This window comes from Hemibagrus wyckioides, linkage group LG17 (genome assembly GCF_019097595.1).
Source record: "Hemibagrus wyckioides isolate EC202008001 linkage group LG17, SWU_Hwy_1.0, whole genome shotgun sequence".
NCBI lineage: Eukaryota > Metazoa > Chordata > Actinopteri > Siluriformes > Bagridae > Hemibagrus > Hemibagrus wyckioides.
In genome coordinates this window covers 14,234,682-14,259,245 of record NC_080726.1, presented here as the reverse complement: position 1 = coordinate 14,259,245, position 24,564 = coordinate 14,234,682, and the positions used below count along the sequence as shown (strand labels likewise).

General features: G+C 38.3%; 1 protein-coding gene across 1 annotated transcript in view; it reads right to left on the bottom strand.

The window, feature by feature from the left end:
• Positions 1–2,038: 2,038 nt before the first annotated feature.
• pitpnm3 (PITPNM family member 3) overlaps positions 2,039–24,564 on the bottom strand; it is a 48,210-nt gene continuing 25,684 nt past the window's right edge. The window contains exons 6-20 of the mRNA XM_058414032.1: positions 18,050–18,239; positions 17,276–17,398; positions 16,878–17,062; positions 15,192–15,346; positions 14,766–14,936; positions 11,194–11,385; positions 10,889–11,037; positions 9,874–9,990; positions 7,807–7,923; positions 7,537–7,685; positions 7,164–7,313; positions 6,125–6,308; positions 5,882–6,010; positions 5,389–5,770; positions 2,039–4,468 (exon numbers count right to left, since the gene is read on the bottom strand). Coding sequence (XP_058270015.1) covers positions 5,450–5,770; positions 5,882–6,010; positions 6,125–6,308; positions 7,164–7,313; positions 7,537–7,685; positions 7,807–7,923; positions 9,874–9,990; positions 10,889–11,037; positions 11,194–11,385; positions 14,766–14,936; positions 15,192–15,346; positions 16,878–17,062; positions 17,276–17,398; positions 18,050–18,239 — 2,332 coding nt within the window. The 3' untranslated portion in view covers positions 2,039–4,468; positions 5,389–5,449. The remainder of the gene's footprint in view (positions 4,469–5,388; positions 5,771–5,881; positions 6,011–6,124; positions 6,309–7,163; positions 7,314–7,536; positions 7,686–7,806; positions 7,924–9,873; positions 9,991–10,888; positions 11,038–11,193; positions 11,386–14,765; positions 14,937–15,191; positions 15,347–16,877; positions 17,063–17,275; positions 17,399–18,049; positions 18,240–24,564) is intronic.

Genomic DNA, 24,564 nt, shown 5'->3' with positions numbered 1-24,564 from the left:
CATATTCATACTGATCTAATCAATCAGTAAGCCCTTGAACCCTGTGGGTTGGAAGGCATGTGTGTTAGTAAGGGGTTGGACTAATACAATCTACCAGAACTTCAATGCACCTTGAAATTTATCCTGCAAGTTTCTGGAGCTGTACCGGAGGGATAAAATACCAATCTAAAAAAATTATTTAAGTTGAGGTCAGAGCTCTGTGCAGGTCTCACTTCAACCTCAGGAAATCATCTCTTCATGGACCTTGCTTTGTGCACAGGCGCACTATCATGCTGGAATATGTTTAGGCTCAACCCCTTAGTAATAGTGAAAAGAAATCTTAATACTACAGAATAGTTTAATGCATCAGTAGGAAATGTCCACATATACAGCTCTACAAAAAAATAAGAGACCACTGCCCAATCTCCAGATTTGAACCCTATTGAAAAGCTCTGGAATGTCATCAAGAGGAAGATGGATGATCACAAACCATCAAGCAAAGCTGAGCTGTTTGCTTTTTTTGCAAAAAGAGTGGTATAAAGTTCCCCAACAGCAATGTGAGAAACTGGTTGAGATCATGGAGCCAAAACTCATGCAAATCGGGGTTATTCCACCAAATACTGATTTCTTAATGTTATTTAGCCAAAGCATTAACACAAATAGTTTACAAATTATTTGCATTTTGTTTTATTTGAGTTATTAAATCTCTGCAAATACTGCATGATCTTGGGTTATTTTGATGTGTTGTCATTTCCTTTAGATATACACTCTAAATAACAATAGTTATATTTTGAATTTAGGAGAAATATTGTCATCAGTTCATAAAAAAATGAAACAAAACTCACCAATACATGAACCAGTAAGAAAAAAACATAAGAAACTGATTATTTTTGCAGCGGTCTCTTATTTTTTTCCCCCAGAGCTATAGGTGTGATCATCATGTTTTCAAATACTTTTTGCCAAATGGTTACTGTCTGATAGTTACCATCTAATACTTTGCCAAGGCCATTACACTAAGTTAAATATTGATGCTTGAGCTCAGAGTTAAGTCTCATAAGGAAATGGATTACACAGGGGAAAAGCCTTTGAACGATTGACATAATCATTACCTGAAGCTGCTGGAGTAGAGAATTCATTATAATTTCTACAACCCTTAAAATTTGATGTTTACATGCTTAGTCAAGCCACACATATATATGACTCAATTTATAGCAGTAACTACTGTATTTTCTGATTCTGATTTCATATTCTGATTCTGATTATAGCTCTCATTCATAAAATAGTCAATATTTGTCTGTGCAAATTAAGAAATTTACATATCTGTTTAACTTTTTAGTCAGGGGAAGCAAACATTTCTTAAAATCATTTTGATAACTAATAGTGCAATAGTCAGGGCTTAGTAAGACTTTTCCAGTATGGGCAATCAGTGCGAAACTAATCCCCATGAGCCTGCTGGGTCAAACCTGCAGGTCAGAACAGTGCTTATGTAACATGCTTATGTAAGATGCTGTGTTTTGGTGACAGAGACAGAGTTTCCTTATCTTTCATCTAATTCCTCTAATGTCCTGCAGCAACTGAGAGCAGATGTGTATGGGTGAGAATACATGGTATAATTAAAACCCTATTTATTTCCTAAAGATATATTAAGGTTCTACAAATGGTTCTAATTACATGGTTGGGCATTAGCCGAATTTATCAAGATAAGCCTGACCCAAACATAATTTCTTACCAGGATGTCCAGGTGGTGTCTGTGCTTCATGCTTGAATGACACTGGAGGCCCCTTTGGAAGATAAAATGTGCTGTTCCTTGGTATGTCTTTGGAGCACCTCAGACTTCATCACATTTTAGTTAAAAAATCAGGAATCTTCTGCTACTTTAAATATGTAACACATTAAGTACAAACTCTTATGGGGAACTATATTTAGCATGCACATACTCCTACGTACATCATATCCATCTCCGGATACCAGAAGTGTTAACCTCTTGTGAACAGTTTAGATGTAATGAATGCTTCACTGCAGATTATTTGATGGTAAAAGACAGAGGAAAAGTACATGGTTTCATCACACACTGAGCCAAAAGCAATTTTATTGGCCACAACTACCACAATCGTGAGTTTTACCACCTTAGTCCTGTCATAAACAATATATCTTAAAATAAATAACTTGCATAAAATACAAATATATTCTCTGAATATACAGATATGTCTATATCTTTGAAAGGTTATACACACGTCAATAAGGCTGGAAATACATTCATATACTGAGTATACTAATTCAGAAAGTGACAAATGTTCACACTTCACAAAAGCTCATACAAACAAAAGTCTATCTTAAAATTTCTTTGTCACATAGGCTCAAGCTGCAGGCTCGGTTTCAGACTGTATTTTTCAATCACATGACCTCTGGGTAAGGAAAGATAATAAGAGAAAATACAGTTCACCATGACTGCTCTTCATTTCAATCAATAAACACAAAACAGCTCAAATCAACACAGACATGTTGTTTTGCATGTATGCACACACACACACACACACACACACACACACACACCACACTAAGTGGTCTATATAAAGGACATTGTCCATTATACAAGTGTCACTTTGGTTAAGCAAATTAAGAAACATTGCAGTTTTCAGCTTTCAGTGAAGAAACAGTTTTCATTAATAAAAAAGCAACTAAATACAACACAAGAGACTAACATCTCAGATGTCATATTTATCTTAATTTATAGAGATTGTATAGGTCAGCATTATGAAAACAAGCAGTGAATGTTTCAAGCTTCAAAAATATTTTAAAATGATGTCAGTCTACTACCAACCAATATGTTTATTGACATCTAGTTTAACCTAAGAGTGATGAACTTATTCTGATGTATTACACACAAAAAGCCCTCAAGGTCTTTGTTGATTACAGTCCATCATACCTTTAAATCTAAAGGTGCCAGAAATCGTTCTTCAGAGTGCCACAGTAGAACTATTAGGATTTCCTGAAGGTCTTTTTTGACTCATGAATTTCGCCAAACTAACACAAGCTAAAAACAAAATATATCTCAGTGGTCTTCAGGAAATCACACAAGGTTGTGCTGTGGCTCTAAAAGTTCTAAAGAACCTCTTTTGGGGACTTTTATTTTCACACTGACCATGTTATGTTGACAATGTTATTTAACCATTTCTTTCTCAAAGTAGTGATACTTTCAAACTTTGGCCTGTAGTGTTAAGTCTATGCATGAATCAATTATATGTAAACAATATCAATATCAGATTAGACAATTACCTTATTATTGTGTAATATCAGGGCAGTACACTCACAACCTTGTGAACAACAACAACCACTATCACAATACAAATACAAAACCATTATTTGAATGGTAAACATTGCTGTATTCAGCCATAAACAATTACATCTATAGTACCATAATCAATTTGATTTAGTGCAAGTTACAATATTCACCTAAGTGAGGAATTGAGGAATATCACAAATGTACACAATACATGTAATACACTTAAGCTGCCCCCCATTTTAAATCTCTGAAAATCATGTTTTCTGGACAGATTACAGTTTTAAAAAGAAGATATGAACAATACATATTTGTTCAAGGAAAATATTGGCCACAGAAACAGAAACCACTGATGTATGATAATCCTCTCATCTTGTAGTCAATCCACAGTTACTGATATAACAGACATGAGACATGGGAAATGAGGTATGACCTCGCACAGAGGTATGGGGAAGTTTAGCACTTCTCTTAGCACAGGTTCTATGCTGGCATATGCACTGTACTGGCTATGCAGCTGTGGCATGAAACAGCGGGTTTGGGTCAGCCTAGCCCCATCTCTTCAGCCAGCTCATGGACAGATACCAAGAGAGCAATGTTGAGTCTGCAATATTTACACAGAAGGATTATTGCAGGAGCCAGCATAAAGGCCTGTCCAAGCAGCATGTTATGAGCTTGCCTCTTCAACTGTGTAAATTTCCTTGGGCTTTGGACATCTGGATGTTTCTGCTGGAATCTTATAAATCTCCTCTTGCCTGGCACCAGACTGACAGAATACCTCGAAATAGGATGCCTGGAGGCGAAGCTCAAGAAAGTCAGAGAGCAAGCCAAATCCTCACAAGGCCAAGCAAAAATACCTCTGTGTTGCTGACTCCTTAAAAAAATGAAACTCCAGGTCCTAAACCTGGAATCTGATACCTCCAGGTTATAATTATTACTAATCAATTACTACTTACTGATAATTTCAAATCTGCTGAACCTCTGTTATTGCCTTGACTCAAACAAGAGAGTTGAGGAATAGACAGATTTTGCATAACATATGATGAGTCAAATCCACAGGGAGATGAAGCAAGCTGTACACAGTGAGGTTTGAAGCAGAGATGTGATTTGTGGAGCCTCACCCAAAGGCTTAGATGTGAAGATGATGCAGAAGAGAAACAGAAGGATGGACACATAAGGTTCAAATCCTCAAATGAACGCCCATCTGAATACCTAGATTAATTCAAAAGATAAACAGACCACTATTTAACCAGGAACATAATCAGTCAACCCACACATCATATGTAGCAAACGTCATTTTACACTAAGTAGAAAGTGAACTGGAGAAAGTCTGAGCAATCTGTTTTTAGATAAGAGACCCTTGACAGCTAAAATGGACATGTGCATTCAAATATCAGCAGTGTTGAGAGCAATGACAGAGCAGACAGGCAGAGAGCTGCTCCTAATAATAGCTCTACTTAGGGTTTGGTTATGAATACCAATAAGGCTCTCCTGAAAAAAAGGAAAGCTTGCTTTTTAGATTAAATCAAAAGACGATTTCCCCCCACATTGTTTGGACTAGTCTAGCAGGGAAATGCACTGCATTCATAAATGCTGTTGTAAGTTACAATGATGGAATTTTTAAAAAGTTTTCTTACAATTATAATTGATTTGTGAGAGTTATTAGTCTGTTTGTGCACTCACTTGAATTGCTTGAATTTTAACTGGTTTTAACCAAGCATCACTAACTCAAAAACAAACAATCCTATAAAAAATGTCAATTTGAGCCCAGACAAACTGGACTAAAATGTACATGATTAAAAAGCTCTTCAATAAATAACCAGAATATTATTGTACACTTTTATACAAAGATTCTAGTTGGAGTAGTTGACCAGTGTACTGTAGGTAAATCAGTACTGAGGGGGTCTGAGGCATTTATTTTGAAGTTGAAGGGCATCCTGTTTAGGAAACTACATGGACAATAGACTCAAGGTACTCTCAAAGTGAAAATGTCAAGAGTAATTGTTTATAGGGAAGACCCACATTTCCACTATGGACAAAATGTTGAATAGAAATTACAAAAGTAATATACAATGCAATAAATACTAAGTTCTCCATTATTTTCAGTATAAATAAGCAGAGAAGCAATTTACCATGACACTCTAGTGAGAAACCATGTCTTCTCCTTTCTCATCCCATTGGCTTTCTGTGTGATCAGGGAGTGGTGTTGCCTCGGTGCATGCCTGCCCGCACCCATATCACACTGCCACCTCCTTCACTACCCCCAGTCTCTTTATTGGACTCTGGTTGGCTCTGGGCACGCTCCGGTTTGGGAATCAAGGTCATGGGAGGTTCGGCTTGCTGCACAGACATGGTGCGTCGCAAGTGTGTGCGCTTAGACAGGAAATCCGGCTTTGTAGACAGGCCAAATGAGCTCTTACGCAGCACCATACGCATCGATGAAGTCTTCTTTGCCCGGGCCCGGTGGCCAAACTGTAGCGAAGAAAGGTGCACCGCGTAGCCCTCACTGAGGAACTACACAGCATAGTAAACCCAGGGTCAGGTCAGGATGCAGAGAAACAGAAGGAAAAGCAAAACAAGGCGCCACAATACGGTACATATAAGAGTGAATAAAAATTTGTTCACCTGGCATTGGTTCTGGTATTTCTTGGATGGTCTGCCCACTATATATATCTGGTTGGGGCTGAGACCCAGCATGCTGTAGACGGAGATGTCCTTCATGGAGCCGTAAGCCGAGTTAATCTTAATGTGACACTAACAACATGGAAAAAGTGACTTACCTTATTGTAAAATTTACTATGTAAATTGGTATGTGTGCATAATCTGATAGTGAAGATAAGTCAGAACACCAGACAAAGAGAATCTTACCTCCTGAATCAAGTTTCTAAGAAAAATGGTTTTCTGGCGCAATGGGTCATGCACCAAGCCCTCAGAGAAAAAGATCATGCCCTGGGGGAAGTTGTGCTGGGAAAGCCAGGACACCACTCTCTGTTTCTGCATGTCTGGACGCCCAGTGATGTAGATAATAAGATAACCCAAGTCCTGCCAGTGTCTTAACACAAAACACAACATCCATTTATTACTGTAGTAATCCTTTCCTTGATGGATTGAATTGAAATGTGGCATTTATCAATCTGACAGAATATAATCACGCCAAGATTACTGCTGCATGCCAAGAGCCTAAAGTTTAACCCCTTCTATGTTTTTTCGGTCATGATTAATCTCATTATAAATTTTATATTCATTCATGTGCAAAATCGTGCGTTCATGGATTTATTCCAGTCTTCAAGTCACTATGATATCTTGAAAATATCTTGGATATTTATTTATAGAGTAGGCCAAAATTAATTTCCCATGTATCTCATTTATAGTTTAAATTCTCCCTTGTTATACATTTAAGCTAATATTATTGCAGTGATGCCGGACTGAGGCACATATTAAAAATATAGTTCAAAGTAAAATGACCTAAATATTCCTAAATAGTCCTAAAACAAAGAACTAAGTTTGAGAGATCAGTCATAAAAAAAAGAAATGAAAGAAAATGAGCGAGTGAACTGTACTGTTCAGATAATTGAAGTGTTGGAGCAGATAACTAAAGTAATTGGAACAGCTTAAATTAAAATTATATATGGTTGTTAAGGAGACTTTTTTTAATATACTCTGCAAAGCAGCATTTTATTTCTTATGACACCATTCTGGACTGATTTTTTTCCATTTTACAGAAACAACAGCCATGATGTTTTTTTAGATGTTTTATAAAAAAATGTTTTTATGTTTTAATAATGTATTGCTTTTCTCTGAGCAGCATGCCAACACTGTGAAACTATCCTTTAAACTGTAGTGTCTGTACATGTACATGCTCTAAGTTTTTTTAACCGTTTACTTTTTCTATTTCATTAAGACTTACCTGACCACATCCACAGCACCAGCCCGTACTTTAGGGTCGCTGCCCATAATGGAGACACTAGCAGCAAAAGACCCATCGATGCTAAACACCACACACTCCATTCCTCGAGGCAACACAGTTAAGAAAGCTTCTGCACTTGTCTGGTCTCCCCTGAAGAAGAAAAGGGAATGAATGGGATAAATAGCCATGAAAAGAATCACAAACACCTACTGGAGAATTCTGTATCCACCCTGAATGAAGAAATTTGCTCTCCATAGACAGCCTTAAATGATCAAAATCATGTTGGTAAATTATGACAATTATGTCAACCATCAACTATTAATCACAGAAACAGAAATAATCTTGAAAAAATAGGCACATAGCATGAACTTACTTGACAACCATTTTAATAGGATAAACTCCCACAGGCATCTTTTTGCTGCCAGGGATAGTATAGGATACTCTGCCATTGCTGTTGGTGACCTCAGTGTCAAAGTGCACCCAGCGCCCTGACTGAGGCTGTGTCATTAAATATATGTCCACCTACAGAAATAAGAGATTGATAAAAAAAAAAAGAGGTAGAAATAGTACATTGAGTAAAACCTGTACACAGACCTCACAAGTGCTTCCTGCTGATGAGCTTGATGAAAGTTTGCTCTCATACCTTCTCTCCTGTCAGAGTCACCATGTCCAGAGGGCCGTACATAAACCGACCAACCAGAGTCTGCGGGCCTTCCTCAGTCGCAATGACATCATTCACTCTGTGGTTGGAGGTGACATTCTGTAAAGGAGAAACAGAGCTTAGGCTTTTCTTTTTTGCTTCCTTTATTCAGTGGAATATAATGAGTTGCAAAAAAAGACATCTTCCTGCAATTCAGTTTCCTTCCAAAAGAGGGTGCCATCACTCCACGGAGTCTTCTGCATTAATGCCACTCTCCAACAATAAATTTCATTTTACTACTGGGGAACAACAACTGCAAGCACAAAGCAACCAGAATACTGACATTTAAATTCTTAGAGTTATTCCTAACAGTGTCTTTCAAGCTAGAAGTTGTCTTAGACATACAAATATCTAACCAAGCCCAAGGAAACCAAATGAACTTTTACCTTTTAAGTTGGCACTGATATAAAGAACGCTGCTTTTCTCTAAGTTCAACTGACATATAGATGGAATCTAAATGTCGTGGGTACTAACTACAGTCACATATCAAAAAGACCCCACATTAACTAATCACCCATTAGCCAGTGGAGGGTACAGAACACACTTACAGAGAGGAGACAAAGAAACAGGCTTGGGATAACACGAAATGTGGCTCTTTATTTTCTTTTTCTTCCCTTTGCAGCAATTTTATTTCACTTCACAAATGCATGTACACACACACACCACCCTGCTCATCTCTCTCTCTCTCTCTCTCCCTTTAATCCTTGCTTCCTGAAACACAAAACACTCTTTAACAAAAAATCCCTACAGGTGGATTACCTACTACTCACTTTTCCTCGCTCCACACTCCTTTCCTCCTGAATGAGGATTCAGAACCTGGTGCTTGACCCCACCCCTGCCTCTACAAGGTCATATTGGAAACACTATTGCAAATGTGTGGATGGTAGGATATAACAGATCATAAATCAAGACCTGGCTGACTACAACTGTATTGAATTTCAAAAGACTGACTTTTAAAACTACTACATTCTTAATAAAAACCTAAAGCCTAAAGCCTGATAAATCGGACCAGGAAATTTTCTTAATTCAAACTAGCTTAAATAATCCAGATAAATATATCCTAGCTGATAAAATAAATTGATGCATTCAATCCCAAATCTGAAAACTACAAATTACTGAACCACACATGAGCCATCAACTTCTAAAACAGCTAAATAGAATTAAACAGCAGAAACTGCATAAAACACTGTATTGAAATATACATATTGTATGAGCTTTCTCCTGTTTAATCTAAAGATATCCAAATACTGCCCAGTGCACTGGCATTTACATAAATATCCTCATGGATCATATGATTCTATTAACCTCAATGGGAGAAATCTGAATATTTGCCTCCACCAAAAAGGCGGAGATGAAAATATGCCAAGCCCAAAGTAGCATCTAGGATTTATATAACTATGCACAGCTGCTCTGTGACACAGCATGAGTAATCATTTGAAAAGATACAGTGGCTGGATTTACATCTTGTGAAGGAGGTATACTAGATTTCATCCTCCCAAGCCTGTAGCTGTCACATGATAGTGTGGATCTAGTTGTGTGTTGGGGATGGGCAGATGATCAAATCATGGACAAATGGGGTAACTTAAAAATATACAGCATGTCGTAGATATATTAAAAAAATTGGCAGGATATCTTCCTGATATTTAATAGAACTAAAGCAGCTACATTTACATTCCTGTCATTTAGCAGATGCCCTTATCCAGAGCGACTTACATTTTTATCTCACTTTATGTAACTGAGCAATTGAGGGTTAAGGGCCTTGCTCAGGGGCTCAGCAGTGGCAGTTTGGTGGACCTGGGATTTGAACTCACAACCTTCCCATCAGTAATCCAATGGTGTAACCACTAAGCTGATACATACCCAGCTGAGTACCTCAGCAGACATTTATTATATATTACATATTACAAGCTGCAACAATCCTGTTTTAAAACCTTATTTTCTTAGACATATATGTATCTCGGCAGTTGACTCGCTACTGGATTTAGTCAGAGAAAGTGATGTTCCACTCACCCTAAGCTTAACATGCGTGCGTCTCCGTAGCCATTTCTCTCTGGGGCTGGAAGGGGAAAAGGAGGTGCAGTCTGAACTGTCTGCCTCCTGAGCCTTCACACAGTCACAATGCATCACCTGTCAATCACACAAACACAAATGGGCAACCAATGAACCAATGATCATTGTATTTCTCCATTTTAACATCTGATAAAATCCCTGATTACAAAAACATTTTTCAGTCCCAACAATAAAAAAAATCTATTTGAAAATGTAAGTGTGCTGCCAGTTTTGCATAATAATATGAATCTCTGAAAAGGATCTATCCTGCTTACCTTCTTTCATGCTGTACTTAGATTTTCAGATAATAGTAATCTGTATAATACCAAAGGAATGAAGTCCTGTGACAATCATTTAGAAAATATCTTTAATAATACAATAAAATGATGACTTTCTTTGATACTTGTCTAAGAAGGATGTTCAAAATGTTAAAAACCCTCTTCACATTACACATCATTCTTTCATTTATCTTTAGTAACTTATCATAGATCCAGAGCCTACTGTATCATAGGAATACAAGATGCAGTACAGTTTTACACCATAAATGGAAACTCTTGAAGCAGGGTTGTGCTCAGGCACCAGTTTGGGAATGGTGGGCAGAGCCAGAGCAGGTCACTGGTAAGGACTGAACAGTTGCCGTGAAATTTTACTTAAGAATGCTCTGAGCGGTGTCATGGGAAAAACGGGGAGAGAGAGGTGCAAAGAGAGAGAGAGAGAGAGAGAGAGAGAGGCATGTGTGTGTTTGAGTGACTTGCTGAAAAGTGAAAGTAAAGATAAAAATAATAATGCACCTTTTGAGTAGTTCTAAGCCTCTCATATCTTGGGGTAGAGTTACATCTTGCTTTAGATATATTCAAACAATCAGCATGAAGCCATTAAACAAGTAAACAAGCAAAATCATGAAATATTACAAAACAAAATAGAGGTATATTTGTGCCAAAATGCCAAAAGGAATGATCTTAGATGTATGTATTACCTGTCTGAGCAGAAAGGCCACCACATCTGTAGATTCCCAGTAGGAGGCATGAAACAAGTGAGGCAGAGCCACAGTGGGGAATGCAGTCAATACATCAGGACAATAAAGAGCATAGTCCAGCCGTTTAGTCCCCCACCAGCTACTGGAGACTGAAACACACACAGAGACACATGCATGTATAATAAATGATTAACTGTACATGTAAATGTAGTTTATCTTTAGCTTAACCTTTAGAATGACTGAGAGAATAGCAGTTTAGAGTGGGTGTGTTTAGCTTGTATAACAGAGTCAGCCTACACACTTACTGTTGGCAGTGATGCAGCTGAGCTTGCTCTCCCAGCAGCCGGATGCTTGACTGTCTGTGCTGGTCAGACTTGCCCTGCGGCCTCTGCCAACCACCTGCTTCACTGTTCCCTCTGCGTCATTTACCCTCGGGGAGAAAGAGGGCACAGTTTCTTCATCCAGGAACACATCAGGGTGGCTATGGATGTCATCAGCTAGAAGGGATGTGAAAGAAATGTGAAAAGGCAGCATGGTGAGCAATGTCTCAGTTAAAATGAATCAGTGCTTCACAACTGTAGATACAATTTAATGCTTTGCTGCTTATTCACAACACCCTGGCAAATCTTTCCAACAGGCTTGTATAATTAATAACTTCCTATCAGTTCTCTGTTTAATTTGGATTAGAGTTCTTTCTCATTTTAATTGCAGATTAGATGTTTTGCATTGACGCACGTTGATGACCGAGCGAAAAAAAAATCTAACAGTAAACAGTCAACCACTTAACCACTTTCTGTGAATAGAAACGATGACCTTATTCAATTGACCCGATTTCACACGTATCCTCTTGCCCTACTTCTATTTCTGTGTGTTGAGAAAAAGTGATTTTAAACCCTTCAACAAGCTTTCTAATGTAAGCACTTAGCTTTAACGCTTCACTGAATTTTCTGAATTATGTGTCCCTTTACCTGCCTGCCTCTGCCACACAGCCTATTATTCAGCACAGAGACAAACTAACAACTATTACATCAACTAGCTCTTCTTATTAGCAAGCCTGGTGAGACAGAAGTGATGTAGAAAGCAGGCGGTACGTGTAAATTTGTGTAAAGTCTAAGCAGGATAAAAGATTGTGTTGTTTTTCAGACCTGGCTCTGTCTCTCAAAAGTAAAATATGTGCACGGATAAATGGCACTAAAATGTGTCTGTGATTGCTAAATTCACACACACACACACACACACACACACACACTGCAATACCTATCCTATACATCAGCTTGAAACTCTCAGTTTCCAGATTCAGCCTTTGTCATGATTACTCTCACATGCCACTCACATCTGTCTACAAATGCTAATTTACTTGCCACTTGCTGCAAAGTCTTAATATATTCCAGTTATTTTAAGCACAGTAAAATCCTGACTGTATCCCTTGAATCACAGAAACTGGAAGCTGAAGCTATCCCCCATTGGATGTAGATGGCAGCTAAGCTTAGTTTACTCACTGAGCTCATCAGCTGGGACAGGAATGGTCAGAACAAAAGCTAATGTGGTGCCACTGCTGGCATACTATACTTATCTAACATCAGGTGTAGGCTCCTTGTCCTGCATGTTTTACTGACTCCACAAAATCAACTGCATCATTTTGCCTACTGCATAAAGCTCTGATGAAAAAAATCACTACTTTCTAAGCCCGAATTCCCTACAGATGATTTTTCTCAGCACAGGGGATATCAGAGAGGTCATTAGAGAGCCTAGAGACAGCAGAGGAATACAGATGCAGTGGTGCAACTCTATATGTCACAGGTTTCCAAACCTGCTCCTATCCCCATGCACATTTTTTGCTTTCCCTGTTCTAACACACTCTAACCCAGGAGGGGTTGTTAATTAGCTGATTAGCTAACAGGAAAACACAAAATTATACAAGACAGGGGGTACTCCAGGACCAGGGTTGGACTAATATCTAATATTCCTGAAAACATAAAACTGAGTAAGAATAAGGTACTTTTCAGGCTTTGTATTAATATCTGTCTCAAGTAATCAGATCGTAAGATCAGTATATAGTATATAGTATGTACTAGTATATCGTGTGTGCTCAAGCCTACAGAACAAAAGGAGATTGAAACTCCTTTCCATTGGACATGTTCTCGAGAATATATTTGAGTTTACAGCCTGTGCATGTAGTCAAGTTCATAAGAGCTCATTTTTCTACACAAATGCTTGCTTGAGTGATTTTGCTGGTTTGTACATTAACATTATCCAGCATCTAGACTGGTGGTGTGAAGCAACTGCTGGGTTATTATATTTACCCAGCACCTGGGTAAGTTTCATTACCCAAATAGAACCAAAAGAGAGATCACTGTAGTAACACAATTTTTTTTTTTTTTTATTCAACCCAGAGCGTAAATTTTCATATATATTTTATATATATATAAATATATATAGATAGATAAGAAATATAGAAAGAAGATAGATAGAAGATAGAAAGATAGAAAGATATATTTTCATATATCATATTTCAGTTTGGGTTTTTACATCCCTCTCGCTCTGATTTTTTAAAAATTTTACTTCCCTCTCTTTTTTCTCATGTAACTGCTGAAAACACCTGAAATGTGACCTGCATGCAATGCCTTATACCCTGATGACTGTATGAACATAATCAGTCTGAGTTCCAAATGACTGAATTTGTGAATGCAGTCTGTTGGTTAAATATAAACAGTTCATTTGAATTTTTGCTTGGTATTTCCTTGTTTTGGGTCTAAATTTGGTTGATTTTGTGATCCTGCTACAAAGAAGTACGATTACAAGTGGGCACTGCAGATGTTTTTGAGACACAAGAAAATACCAGGTGTGAATAGCTATTCATCTCTGCCATCCATTTGTGATATGATCACCCGAGGAGAATGTTAATACCAAGTCTGAACAGTGCCGTAGACACCAGTATCCTATGCACACTGTTCTCTGTTTTGTCTGTTGTTTTCTACCTTCTGTCTAAACCCTGTATTAGACTGTAAGATATTAACAGGTGTAAGATAATTGGAGAGACAAAAGAGGGCATAGGAGAAAAAAGCAAGACAGACAGTTAGTGCTGGAGAGACCAGCTGAAAGAAGACAAACAAAGGACTGGGGCTCGACACTGTACACTGAGGACAAAGTTTAGAGATCAGAACATAAATAATCCTGGTAAAGCTGCAAAAAGTAGGAGACAGAATGTTGAGAGACTCCAGTAATGTAAAAGATTCCTGAACATTTGTCTGTCAATCACACATTATCTTCATGTCAATTTATACATGCAGAATAAATCATTTGAATTTGGAAACTAACCACAAACAAAATCTAGGTGCATGTCCAGAAAACCATTAACAAACAGCCAGGCCAGCCTTTCCTGGATATTACAGACATTAATCCCATTTACAGACTTGAAGAGCGGATCTGTGATGACTATAATGATGAAACTACCTTACCCATGGGGCGGCTCCAGAACCACACCATGTGGCTACAGTAATTAATTACTGCATTAAACCAGAATGTGTGTGAGCATGTTTACTGATATCTATCCTCACCACATAATTCTTTTTTTCTATACGATCAAGGGGGTGTTAATTAAGTCACATAATTGCAACTGTAATTTATTTTCTTGGAGGCTGTCAGTCACACCCCTTCAATCACATTTAAAAATACTGATCTTAATTTTCATATTTATGTCTTTAGTCTGTCACATAAAGTTCTATATCTAGCAATCTAGCAAATAAAGGCACATTTGCCCTTCACTCTGTATAAGAGAGTCTGCCAATGCCAGAAATGTAAGTTTTCATGTATGAAAACTGCTAGGTTGTCAGTAGTGACCCAACATATCAAAACTCTTCAAAATTCTTTTCCTCACCAATCAGGGTAGAGCGACCATCTCCTTGCGGGTAGCGTTGATATCGTGAAACAGGGAACGGAGGCAGTCGGTGAAAGAGAGAATGCAGAAGTGGCTCCAGTCTGGAGGCTGATGGGTCCGAGGGGTAGAACAGGTTGAAGATCTGAGAGCATGCAGGCTGTAGCTGAGTCACTGTCATAAAAAAGTGTGAAAAATTGCATATAATTGAATTTTTTTTAATAAACAGAATGTTTTCTATAGAACAGTGTAGTGAAACTGTAACCACTGTAATGTGAGGAAAGCACTTGCAATTCACTCTTTTGGAAGAACTGGACTGTCGGCCAAGTGTAAGCTAACAGTGCATGGAGATGACTACAAGACTATAGCCTTGCACAGTCTGTGACATGTGTCACAGACTGTGCAAGGCTGTAAGTGTGACGCACTCACCTTCAACTGATGGAAGTACGGTGCGTCTCATGGCTAACACTAGTCCAAGTGGACAACCTAGCAGGAAACATTCTGACACCTCAAAGTCAAAATGGCCTGGATTCATCACTGGACTGCTTCCTCCAGGGCTTGGGTCTATTCCATCCTGAACCTGACTACACACACACAAACATATTTTATTAAAACGTATAAAAAATAATAATAGTTTGACAATAAGATAAATAAGATTTGTATGCAAAAATCATTACATATACTGAAAGTTTATATGAAAACAATAATAGGGTGGATGTCTGGAACAGCCATCAAACCTGAACATAATCCTAGGAAATCCTTTCGTCAACTATATCATCCATAATATTAAGCAGCCTCAGCCATCATCCTTGACAATCAAATCTGTGGAAACAGGATCTCTGACTTCTGCTCTTCCAATAGTGAGCTGTGTAATGGAGCTGCCGTGTATCAACAGGTCCACTGACAGAATTTATATTAAAATCTGGATGTCACAGAAATTATTATAATGAGATGGTAAGTCTATCAAAATCTAAACCCCTTGCAATCATTCATAGTCACGCTTCATATACAGTTTTGGAAATGGTTTCAAAAGGCAGAAATATTAGCCTTGGAAGAGTGACATAATGGGTTTGACACTGTAATAAAGAAAGCTGGATGGGTTTTTTCCTTAACTTTTTTCATTTTGATTTTTTCATCAGTTATCAAACATGGTCCAAGAATATCTTGAAAAACTAATACATCAGAGGCAAAGAGTCAGCCAGAGAACAACATCCTAGAGTTAGCTGAATGTTGATGACTTCTCATTGTTTTCCCATTATTTGCCATGACCAAGACCAGGTTAGTAATTACCAAGCCATGGTCTCGAATCGCAGTGATTCATATTCATATCATAAAATTTCATTCAGAGTCCAAAAAGCAGATTGAGAGACTCAGCAGAATCTGCACGTTTTGTGTTTTGTTGTAATATCCTATTATATAGAAATTCTTATATGGGCAGATAATCAACTCATCACTGCTTCTCCAAGTATACAGTTTTGGGAAGCAGAATTTGGGCATTAATCTCAGTGCTTTGCCATTTAAAACCTCCAGGCAACCCTCAGAGGTAGTGATGGCAAGTTATAAGAGGGCATGGGAAAGAGCTCAAGTTACCAAGAGATGAGCCTTTGCTTCTCAACAGCATCATGGAAACTTGAGGCAAAGCCTGGATCGGGCTCCCATTAGTAAATTCCGCAGTGATCATCCAAATTGTCCTACAGAGAGTCACACGTAGGAGGGGCTGGTGTCACACTTCTGGTAGCCACTGCCATGTGTCTAGCTACTGCAAAGAAATCCCGTCGTCTACGTCAGAGAGAATCTCAGGCAACTGGGGGAAATTTCAAAACAGCACTAAATGCACATACTACATGTTTACACAGGCACAGACAGTATAAGGCAGATGGGCCCCATAATGGCAGGGTGCAGGAGACTGACACATTCACTGAGACCATGGCCAAGTGCCAGCTACACACATATGGTCAGGCTTACACCAGGGTAAATTGATGTATGCAGTTGATTTAAATGCTTGTATGACGTTTTGAGAAAATGCAACATAAAAGCTTGTATTATCTTAGCTGTAATGAGAATATGCCATAATACTGATGAAAACAAAGAATTTGTTTGGTTTGTGAAGCTTACTTGCTGAGAATTGGCTGCTGCTGGCTCTTGGAGGAGTCAATAGCACAAGAGTCACTCTGTTTGCGAGTGAGTCGTTTCCTCCTCACACAACTCCCATCAGGGGCTGAGATGTCAGTGTTGCTTTTGCTGAGACGCTTACTGGAGCGTAGACCCAAGTTGGCCTCTTCTAGTAGCCCGGGGTTATTCTGTGTTGAATGGGAACATATATTACAGACGGGACAAAAGCATCACCATTACAAGTAACCCTTTTTTCCAAGTTAACCAAAAAACGATAACCAATCAGCTGAGGTAATGGACAGATAAGAGGGGAGAGGGACAACTGTAGAGTTAATCTAAGTACAACTTATAGCCAGGATCCAGCCTCAAGCTACACAGGAGTTTTAGCGTGAAATACATACCCTTAGGCTCTCCATACTGCTGTGTCTCTCTCTGTGACTAGGACTGTCATGTTGTGGGCTGTTACTGAAACAAAGTGCATCAAAACATAGCACGCCACCCACACAGTCACCCAACAGACACACCTGGACAACAGCACACACACACACACACACACACACACAAAAGTCAGAACCTACAGCAAAAACAATGTGTTATGAAACAAAGCTCCACAGTTGGACATCTTAGTAGTGGGCACAGCTCGATAGGATTGTCAATAACCTTAATTACAGCAACACAACATCTGCTCTGGCTTCTTAATTACTTATTTGTCATGCATTAACTGTGCTTGGATTTCATTTGGATTTAGGAAAAGTCTATGAGAATCACCATCTTGAATGTTTTTTTTTTTTTTTCTTGATCAGGAGGTTCATTTGTTAGTCATGCAGCATCCACTCAGATGATGCACACTGAATATAATTATAAATAAAGGACACTTCCTCTAGAAATCACTTGCGCATTGTAAATTAACAATCATGTATTACTACAATTACCATGTGAGCTAAGGCACAAGGACAAATGGGCAGAGAGAGAGAGAGAGAGTCCTCTCCCACTGTGTAATGACTCATCCGGTGATGACTCACACGCCCCTACCAAATTCTCCCCATTACTACTGTGATGAGGTTGCCTTTTAATCCTGTACTAAGACCAGCTTTGAACAGCTTCTCAGTACCAAGTTCTAACTGAGTTATTATAAGACAAGCTAGTAAAAGCTAGCAAATCCACAATAGACCAACCTGGCCAGTAAAGCCTTGTCCTTCAGGGGACTGCAGGAAGCTGTGGTAGACCTGATTGGCTTGGGCGATAACTACTGCCACAGCATCCTGGTAGTGTGGCGCTGCAATAGCGAGGAGAGGAAGTGCTGCCAGTGGAAGGTGATCCACACTGCTCGACACGCAGCTCTCATCATAACTGTAAGGGTTCAGGCTGTGTCAGAAACAGAGATCAGATACCGGTCATGTAGACAAAACCAAGGAAATTGTTACAATGCAACCGTGATCATGAGCCGAGATGCCAGGCTTGCCTTACATAGATAACACTGTTTTGCCATCTTATCCAAACTCAATCTGGTGGGACAAAATTGAAAGAATTCCTTGCTCAGAGAGATGGAGAGATGAAATTTGAGACAGTGTCAGTGCCAGGGACTGGGTCTCCTCCAAGCCTAGACCCTTTATGCCCTTTAAATTCATGTCAAAAAGATAGCAAATTATCCCTCATTAAATAATATTCACTCAAGATCAAGTAATATTGCAGCTTGACGCACCTTGGATGTCTTTAACACTTATTATTAAGTATCAGATTGTGGAATGCATGCATTTTCACTATATATGATTACATTACATAAAATTACTGCCCAGTTTTCTTTGCAGCTAAATCTAGTGTTTGTAATAAATGACAATCACAAAAGTGGCAGAAAAAAGCATCATACATTCTAGGACTGTCACTCCTAACATCTTAGTTTTTTGGTCATTTTCACTGAGACTAAAATTTCAAATGCCTTCCTTGTTGTTCCTTCAGTTAGGTCAGGGCAACATGCAAATATGATTCAAGCCCCAGTCCCTAACTGAATGTTCTACATTTTAGCATTCCTATATGGTTTGGACATTGTATTTTTTTCCAGATTGCAATTGAATTCTTGGCTCAGCAATTAATAAATGTCAGAATGCACACATTTTGCTCCCTCTTAAATGCCAGCTGCAGGTCTCTATGCAGCTTGTATGGCTCAGCGGAAGGACTGACTGCAGAAACAGTCTCATTCAGCAGCCTTGAAGAAAGCATGCAGCTGGAATGTAAGCAGGGTCACCTTTCTGATATAAATTTCTAAAAGACATTCAACAGCAAACTCTCACATTACTCTTTGGTATCACCTCTCTAAGTGACATTACTCTTCTCTCATCTCTCTCTCTATGTGAGTGGATCACAAGATTAATGCCAGAGTCAAACCTGGCTGAAAGCCAAAAAAGCCAATTTCCCCGGACAGAAGGGATAGGATATTCCAGCACAGCAACACTAGCCAATCACAGACATCTACAGGTGTCATGTATGTGGAAGAGGGCACACACAGGGCTGTAACATTGCATGAATCGCAGTTGAGATGCATTTTGGCTGACTTCACATTTCTCAGAGGTGGCATGTGTTAGCCTTACCTACCCCAGTTTGTAGTTGTTGATGACAGGAGAGAGCTGGCTGATGGTTGGGAATTGGCAGGTGACCAAATTGGGGAGGAAAAATGGGAGAAAAATTGTTTCTGGATTGATCCTTTATCTTTAAAGCAGCCAATAAAGATTTAAACATTTTTCAGCAGTGATATTATTTTGGCTGCTTATTTATCTTGGTGAAAGGAATGATCAGTTTTCCTGACATTAAGTCTGTGGTGGGACATGACCAAAGTACAGATAATGATATTCTGCCAAAAGTACATTACACAGCATCAGAGCCTTAAAAGTAAAAAAAAAGGTATAAATGTCAGTCAAACAAGAAGTCCTTGAGGAAAGAAACCACAACAAAATGAATCAAATTTCACTGACACTACTGAAATAGGCTTTTATTTCTTAAAGAATTTATTAGAAGAATGAGATAGGGTGCTGTCATGGGTGCTGAGCCAGGTATTTCTAGCAACATGGATGGCAAAAAAACAATGGACCCACAAGAAATGCATTTATTTGCCACGTCATTTTATGAGGAAACTATCAGTCAGAGGCTTGTGGTAACTCTGTAGCTGCTGAATTTCTCACAGAGGAGGGCAGATGGGATTTATAAAGCTCACTGACTTTCAGTAAGATAACAAGAGCTATGCGAAAACAGAACAATGGCTGGATGCCGAATTCTACAAACGTTTCTGAAACTTAATTGGCCCTGACCTATATGGTGTCTGTGAGTATTGATTTTGAAATATTACCCAAGACGTTGACCTACATATCAACCATAATGCATGAAGACTATGAAGACCACATTTAAGCCCTTCAATTTTTTCAGTGTTCTATAGTTCAATATACGTATGATGCAAATGACCACAAATGCTTCTTGACTTGACTTATTTTGCATAACAGCTTCTGGTTTTCCAGAGGTGGCTTGAGGTGGCTTAAACTAGAAGCTTATGTAGATGATATGCCTGTTTTATCATACACACAGATGACATAATAAATGTATCTAAGCTATCAAAAAGCTACATATGCCCACAATATTCAGGCAAATCTTTACTTTTTGGGATCTGTCAAAAATAGTATCTTATCAGATCATATAACAATGCATTTGCTCCAAGGATGGTTTTACAATTGTCAGACTTGAATCTTACTGATGAATACAAAATGAAAGGTAAAGAACAACTACGAAGAATAAGCAGACCGTGTTATAAGACAGTTACTGAGAGAGTTACTGAGACGAAAGTGGATCCTCCTATAGCTATCTTACAGAGGAAAAATGTGTTTGTTAATAAAATAAGAGCCTCAATGCTCTGCTATAAAAATACAATTCAGGATACCCCTGGAGCCTTGGTGATGCGTATTCAAGTCTTTTGTAAAGTCACTGCCACCTTCCTCCAGTAGTTTTATATCTTCCAGCAGTATTTGTGTCTTATTGACACTTGTGTCTATCATTGTTTGGTTGCATCCATTACTATGACAAAGTTTGATTGATTTGCTGTCTGTAGAAGTTGTCTCATTTTTAATATTGCATATGCATAGTATTGTGCATAAACAATGTTTACGCCTGATTCCATGCACAGAATGTGATTTATCAAGCTTTGCTTGTGGATGAGAGCCTGACTCTAAACTGAGCATGAGATGCTTCAATCCCACTTACTGTCAATTATATCATCATAATTGAGAGAGTAATTACATGATTATAGTAGTCACAACAAGGTGCAGAAAGGTGACACAGATGAAATGTAAAGTAGGATGATATATCAAGCACATGAAGATCGATTGGGATGAGCCTTGTTTGAAGATTTGTCTCATGCTGCATCACAGAGAGAGGAACATGTTTTTAGAAACCACTGGAAACTGTAAAAGTAATGAGTGGCTCATCAGATAATTTTGTTTGTTCTTTGCAATTTTAATTGGTCTCTGTTCTAGCGCTTTTTGTCACAGGTACTTTTCAAAAAAAGACAGATGGCATTTCCTAACCAACTACGCGATACATCTGCATTCATCTCACTCACAGTGCACCATGCAGCAGAAAATGATGAATTTACACTAATTTCTAAATGGAATTTGGGCAATAAAACACACAACTACTCAGAAAATCATATTTATTTATTAGACAAACTATTCTAAAACTGTCAAATAAATTATTTCTGTTTTACTCTACTTTGTGCACCAATATTTCTAGTTCATGGTCAGTGAAATTCATCTTTGACCTTTTAACATGCTCCATGTTTGTAAGAAGCACTCCCTCAAGCAGGGTTTTTTTAAAGGGAAATTGTTTGTTATAAAGGGGAATATAAAGCAAAAGAATATGCCCATGCAATCAACATCCAGCATACGCATGTGTGATAAATATCAGTGTTCTTCTGTTGGTTCTTATGCACTTTTTATTAGAGCACCATTTAGTCCCTCAGCCCCACTAGATAGGGTACGTTCTATAGCTGTGTTGTGTTGCCATTATTTATTTGAGTTTATTAAGTAATTATGCAAGCAGTTGCTGGTGAAGGTATTATAGCATGATATCACTGTTTTACTGTGCTGCTATTTTGCTATTGAAATGGAGAATATGTATGTGCTGGAACGTGGTATCATAATGACACCGTCACAATACGCCGTATTTCCATACAGATGTCAAACTTATTTACAGCAGTGACTTTTTCCCTAAAGGACATCATTATCTTTTGATTGCACCTCTGCCACCTGTAAAGCCAGAACTGGAAAAAAGTGGAAAAAACATTAAAAGAGAAACGACAAATGAGAAACTACAGACTAATGAGGCAACCAAGGTATTGAGCTACAGTGTCTCCTTCTACAATATGTGCCCTCATTAACACCATGGTCATATAGCAGACAATCCTGTAGAGATGTATTTTGTAGCCTCTGTGCTTTGAAAGACAAAACCTTCAAAGCTTTAGAAATTCAGCATGCTGAGCTCCCTACTTGGATGCTCTACAGGTGATATCTGTCAGCTCTCAAAATAGCCAAGCTTTAGCTGGGGTTAAGCAAGACAATCAATATCACCCTTTTTCAGTGGCCAAAACCTGTTGGATGCTATTAGTAGTACCTGTTCACATGAATATCTTATAAAAGGATAACAAACAACAGCAATGTTAAACCTTAATCTACTAAACCACTCTAGATAGCGTACATATTAGCATGTCATGCACATTCACAGTATGTTTCACCAACTTCACAACCACCTCATGAGCTAATTGGGGAAATGACAGCAGATTGTGTTTTCTATCATGGCTTAATTGACATAACCTTTTGAAGGCATCGGTAAGCCGGATAGCACATGACTGACTACCATCAGAAACTGACATCTTCCCAATTAGCAAACAAGCTGTATATGATACATGTTCATGTTGTGCCTACACTGGAAGAATAAGTGTGTGCTACAACAACACTCTGCTACCTCTGAGAACTGAGGCTGTTGTATGGCAGACATTATCCATTACTTCTGTGAACGGTTCAGTGTTCTGCTGAGAGAAAAGCCATGTGGATGTTTATTTGTGTTGTTATTTTTCCAACCAGCTTTAACTAAAAATAAGAAAGCTTATTGTGTCTGAGTGTCTGCCTGAAAAAGTGGGTTTTGATTTGAGGTTGATGCTGCCATCAGGATACTGGAAAAGTTGGACACTGAATTATTTAATTATTTAAGTTAACACACACCTCCAGCAACACATTTCCATTTACGCATTCAGAGGAGATCTTAGACAAATGTTCTTTCCTAAACTTTAGACGCATTAAGCCCATGACCTCATTTACAGTTGAAGTTCATCTACAGCATGGGAGGCTGATCTTATCCAGAAATGACCGGTGTGGGTGCAGGTTTTCATTCCAACCAAGCAAAAGCCACACATGAGTCTGCTGAAAACCAAGAGCAACTAATTAAACAGGTGGAATCAAGTGTGACTTAATTAGAATAAAAACCTGAACCTACAACAACCTCTAATCTAAATTCGTATTTTATTTTTTTACATTTAGTATTGGTGGCAATTGTTAGTGAGGATGGTACATACATCCAGCTGCCCATTTATCAAACATATAGTAGCAGATTGTGTCTCTTATTCGTTCACAAATCATGTATTTGCATTAGCCTTTATTCTTAAATATGCTCGATTCTTTTATTTGTACCATGTTGCATTTTACAGAATTCATTTCATCCCAAAGATGCTAAGTCACCTTGAGATATAACTATGGAGGCCAATGATATATGCATGATTAATGACATGGTAGATTGTCTGGTTGTCTGGTGGTCCATCTGAATGTAAATTACTATACCAAAGAAGGTATGAACTTGGTTAGCAACAATATTCACCATTCATACCTTCAATACAATATTCACCATCCATTCATGCCTTTCAAACGTTCTTCAATGAACATCCACTGTACTAGTGTGTATTAGAAAAGCATTCTACACAATATCACACAGCCAGGAATGCAGGAACCAGTGGATTCAAACCACTGCTCAATGGAAACTTGGCTTCTTGTTTTTCACTGTCACCTAACATGTTCAGTTGCTGTAATAAAGCATTTGAATAACACAAAATAAAGCATTTGAGAACACATGAATGAACAAATGAACATATCAAACGTTAATATAAATGTTGAATTAAGATAAAATTGCACTGATGTGTCCTGTATGTTTACTTGCATTGCAATGATCCACAAGCTGTTTTTTATCAACCACATCACAAACCATGGGCAGTTTGTTGTTCTTTGCACTAATGACAACTTTCAAGTTGTTGTGCCTTAAAAGCTCCAGAATACTGCTAAAATTTCCATGTCTGGTGCCACCTATTATGGTACATTTAAAGAATTAAAAATTGTGCCTATTCGCAACTTAATTTCATCCATTTTTCACATGTCCTGTAAGCACTTTATCCTGAGTTACTCTGGATGGGAGCCTAGCATGGGAACAATGGACTTTGGAAGGTTGTCCATCACAGAGCAAAGATAAAGCAATAATAAATGTTTCATTACTTTAATTTCCAAAAGACAATGTTTCCATACAATGCACAATGCATTCTGACCATTAACGCCTCAAACTAAAACAAATGGAAACATGACAGGAATAGAAAATGAACAAGAAGAATGAGTTCTCA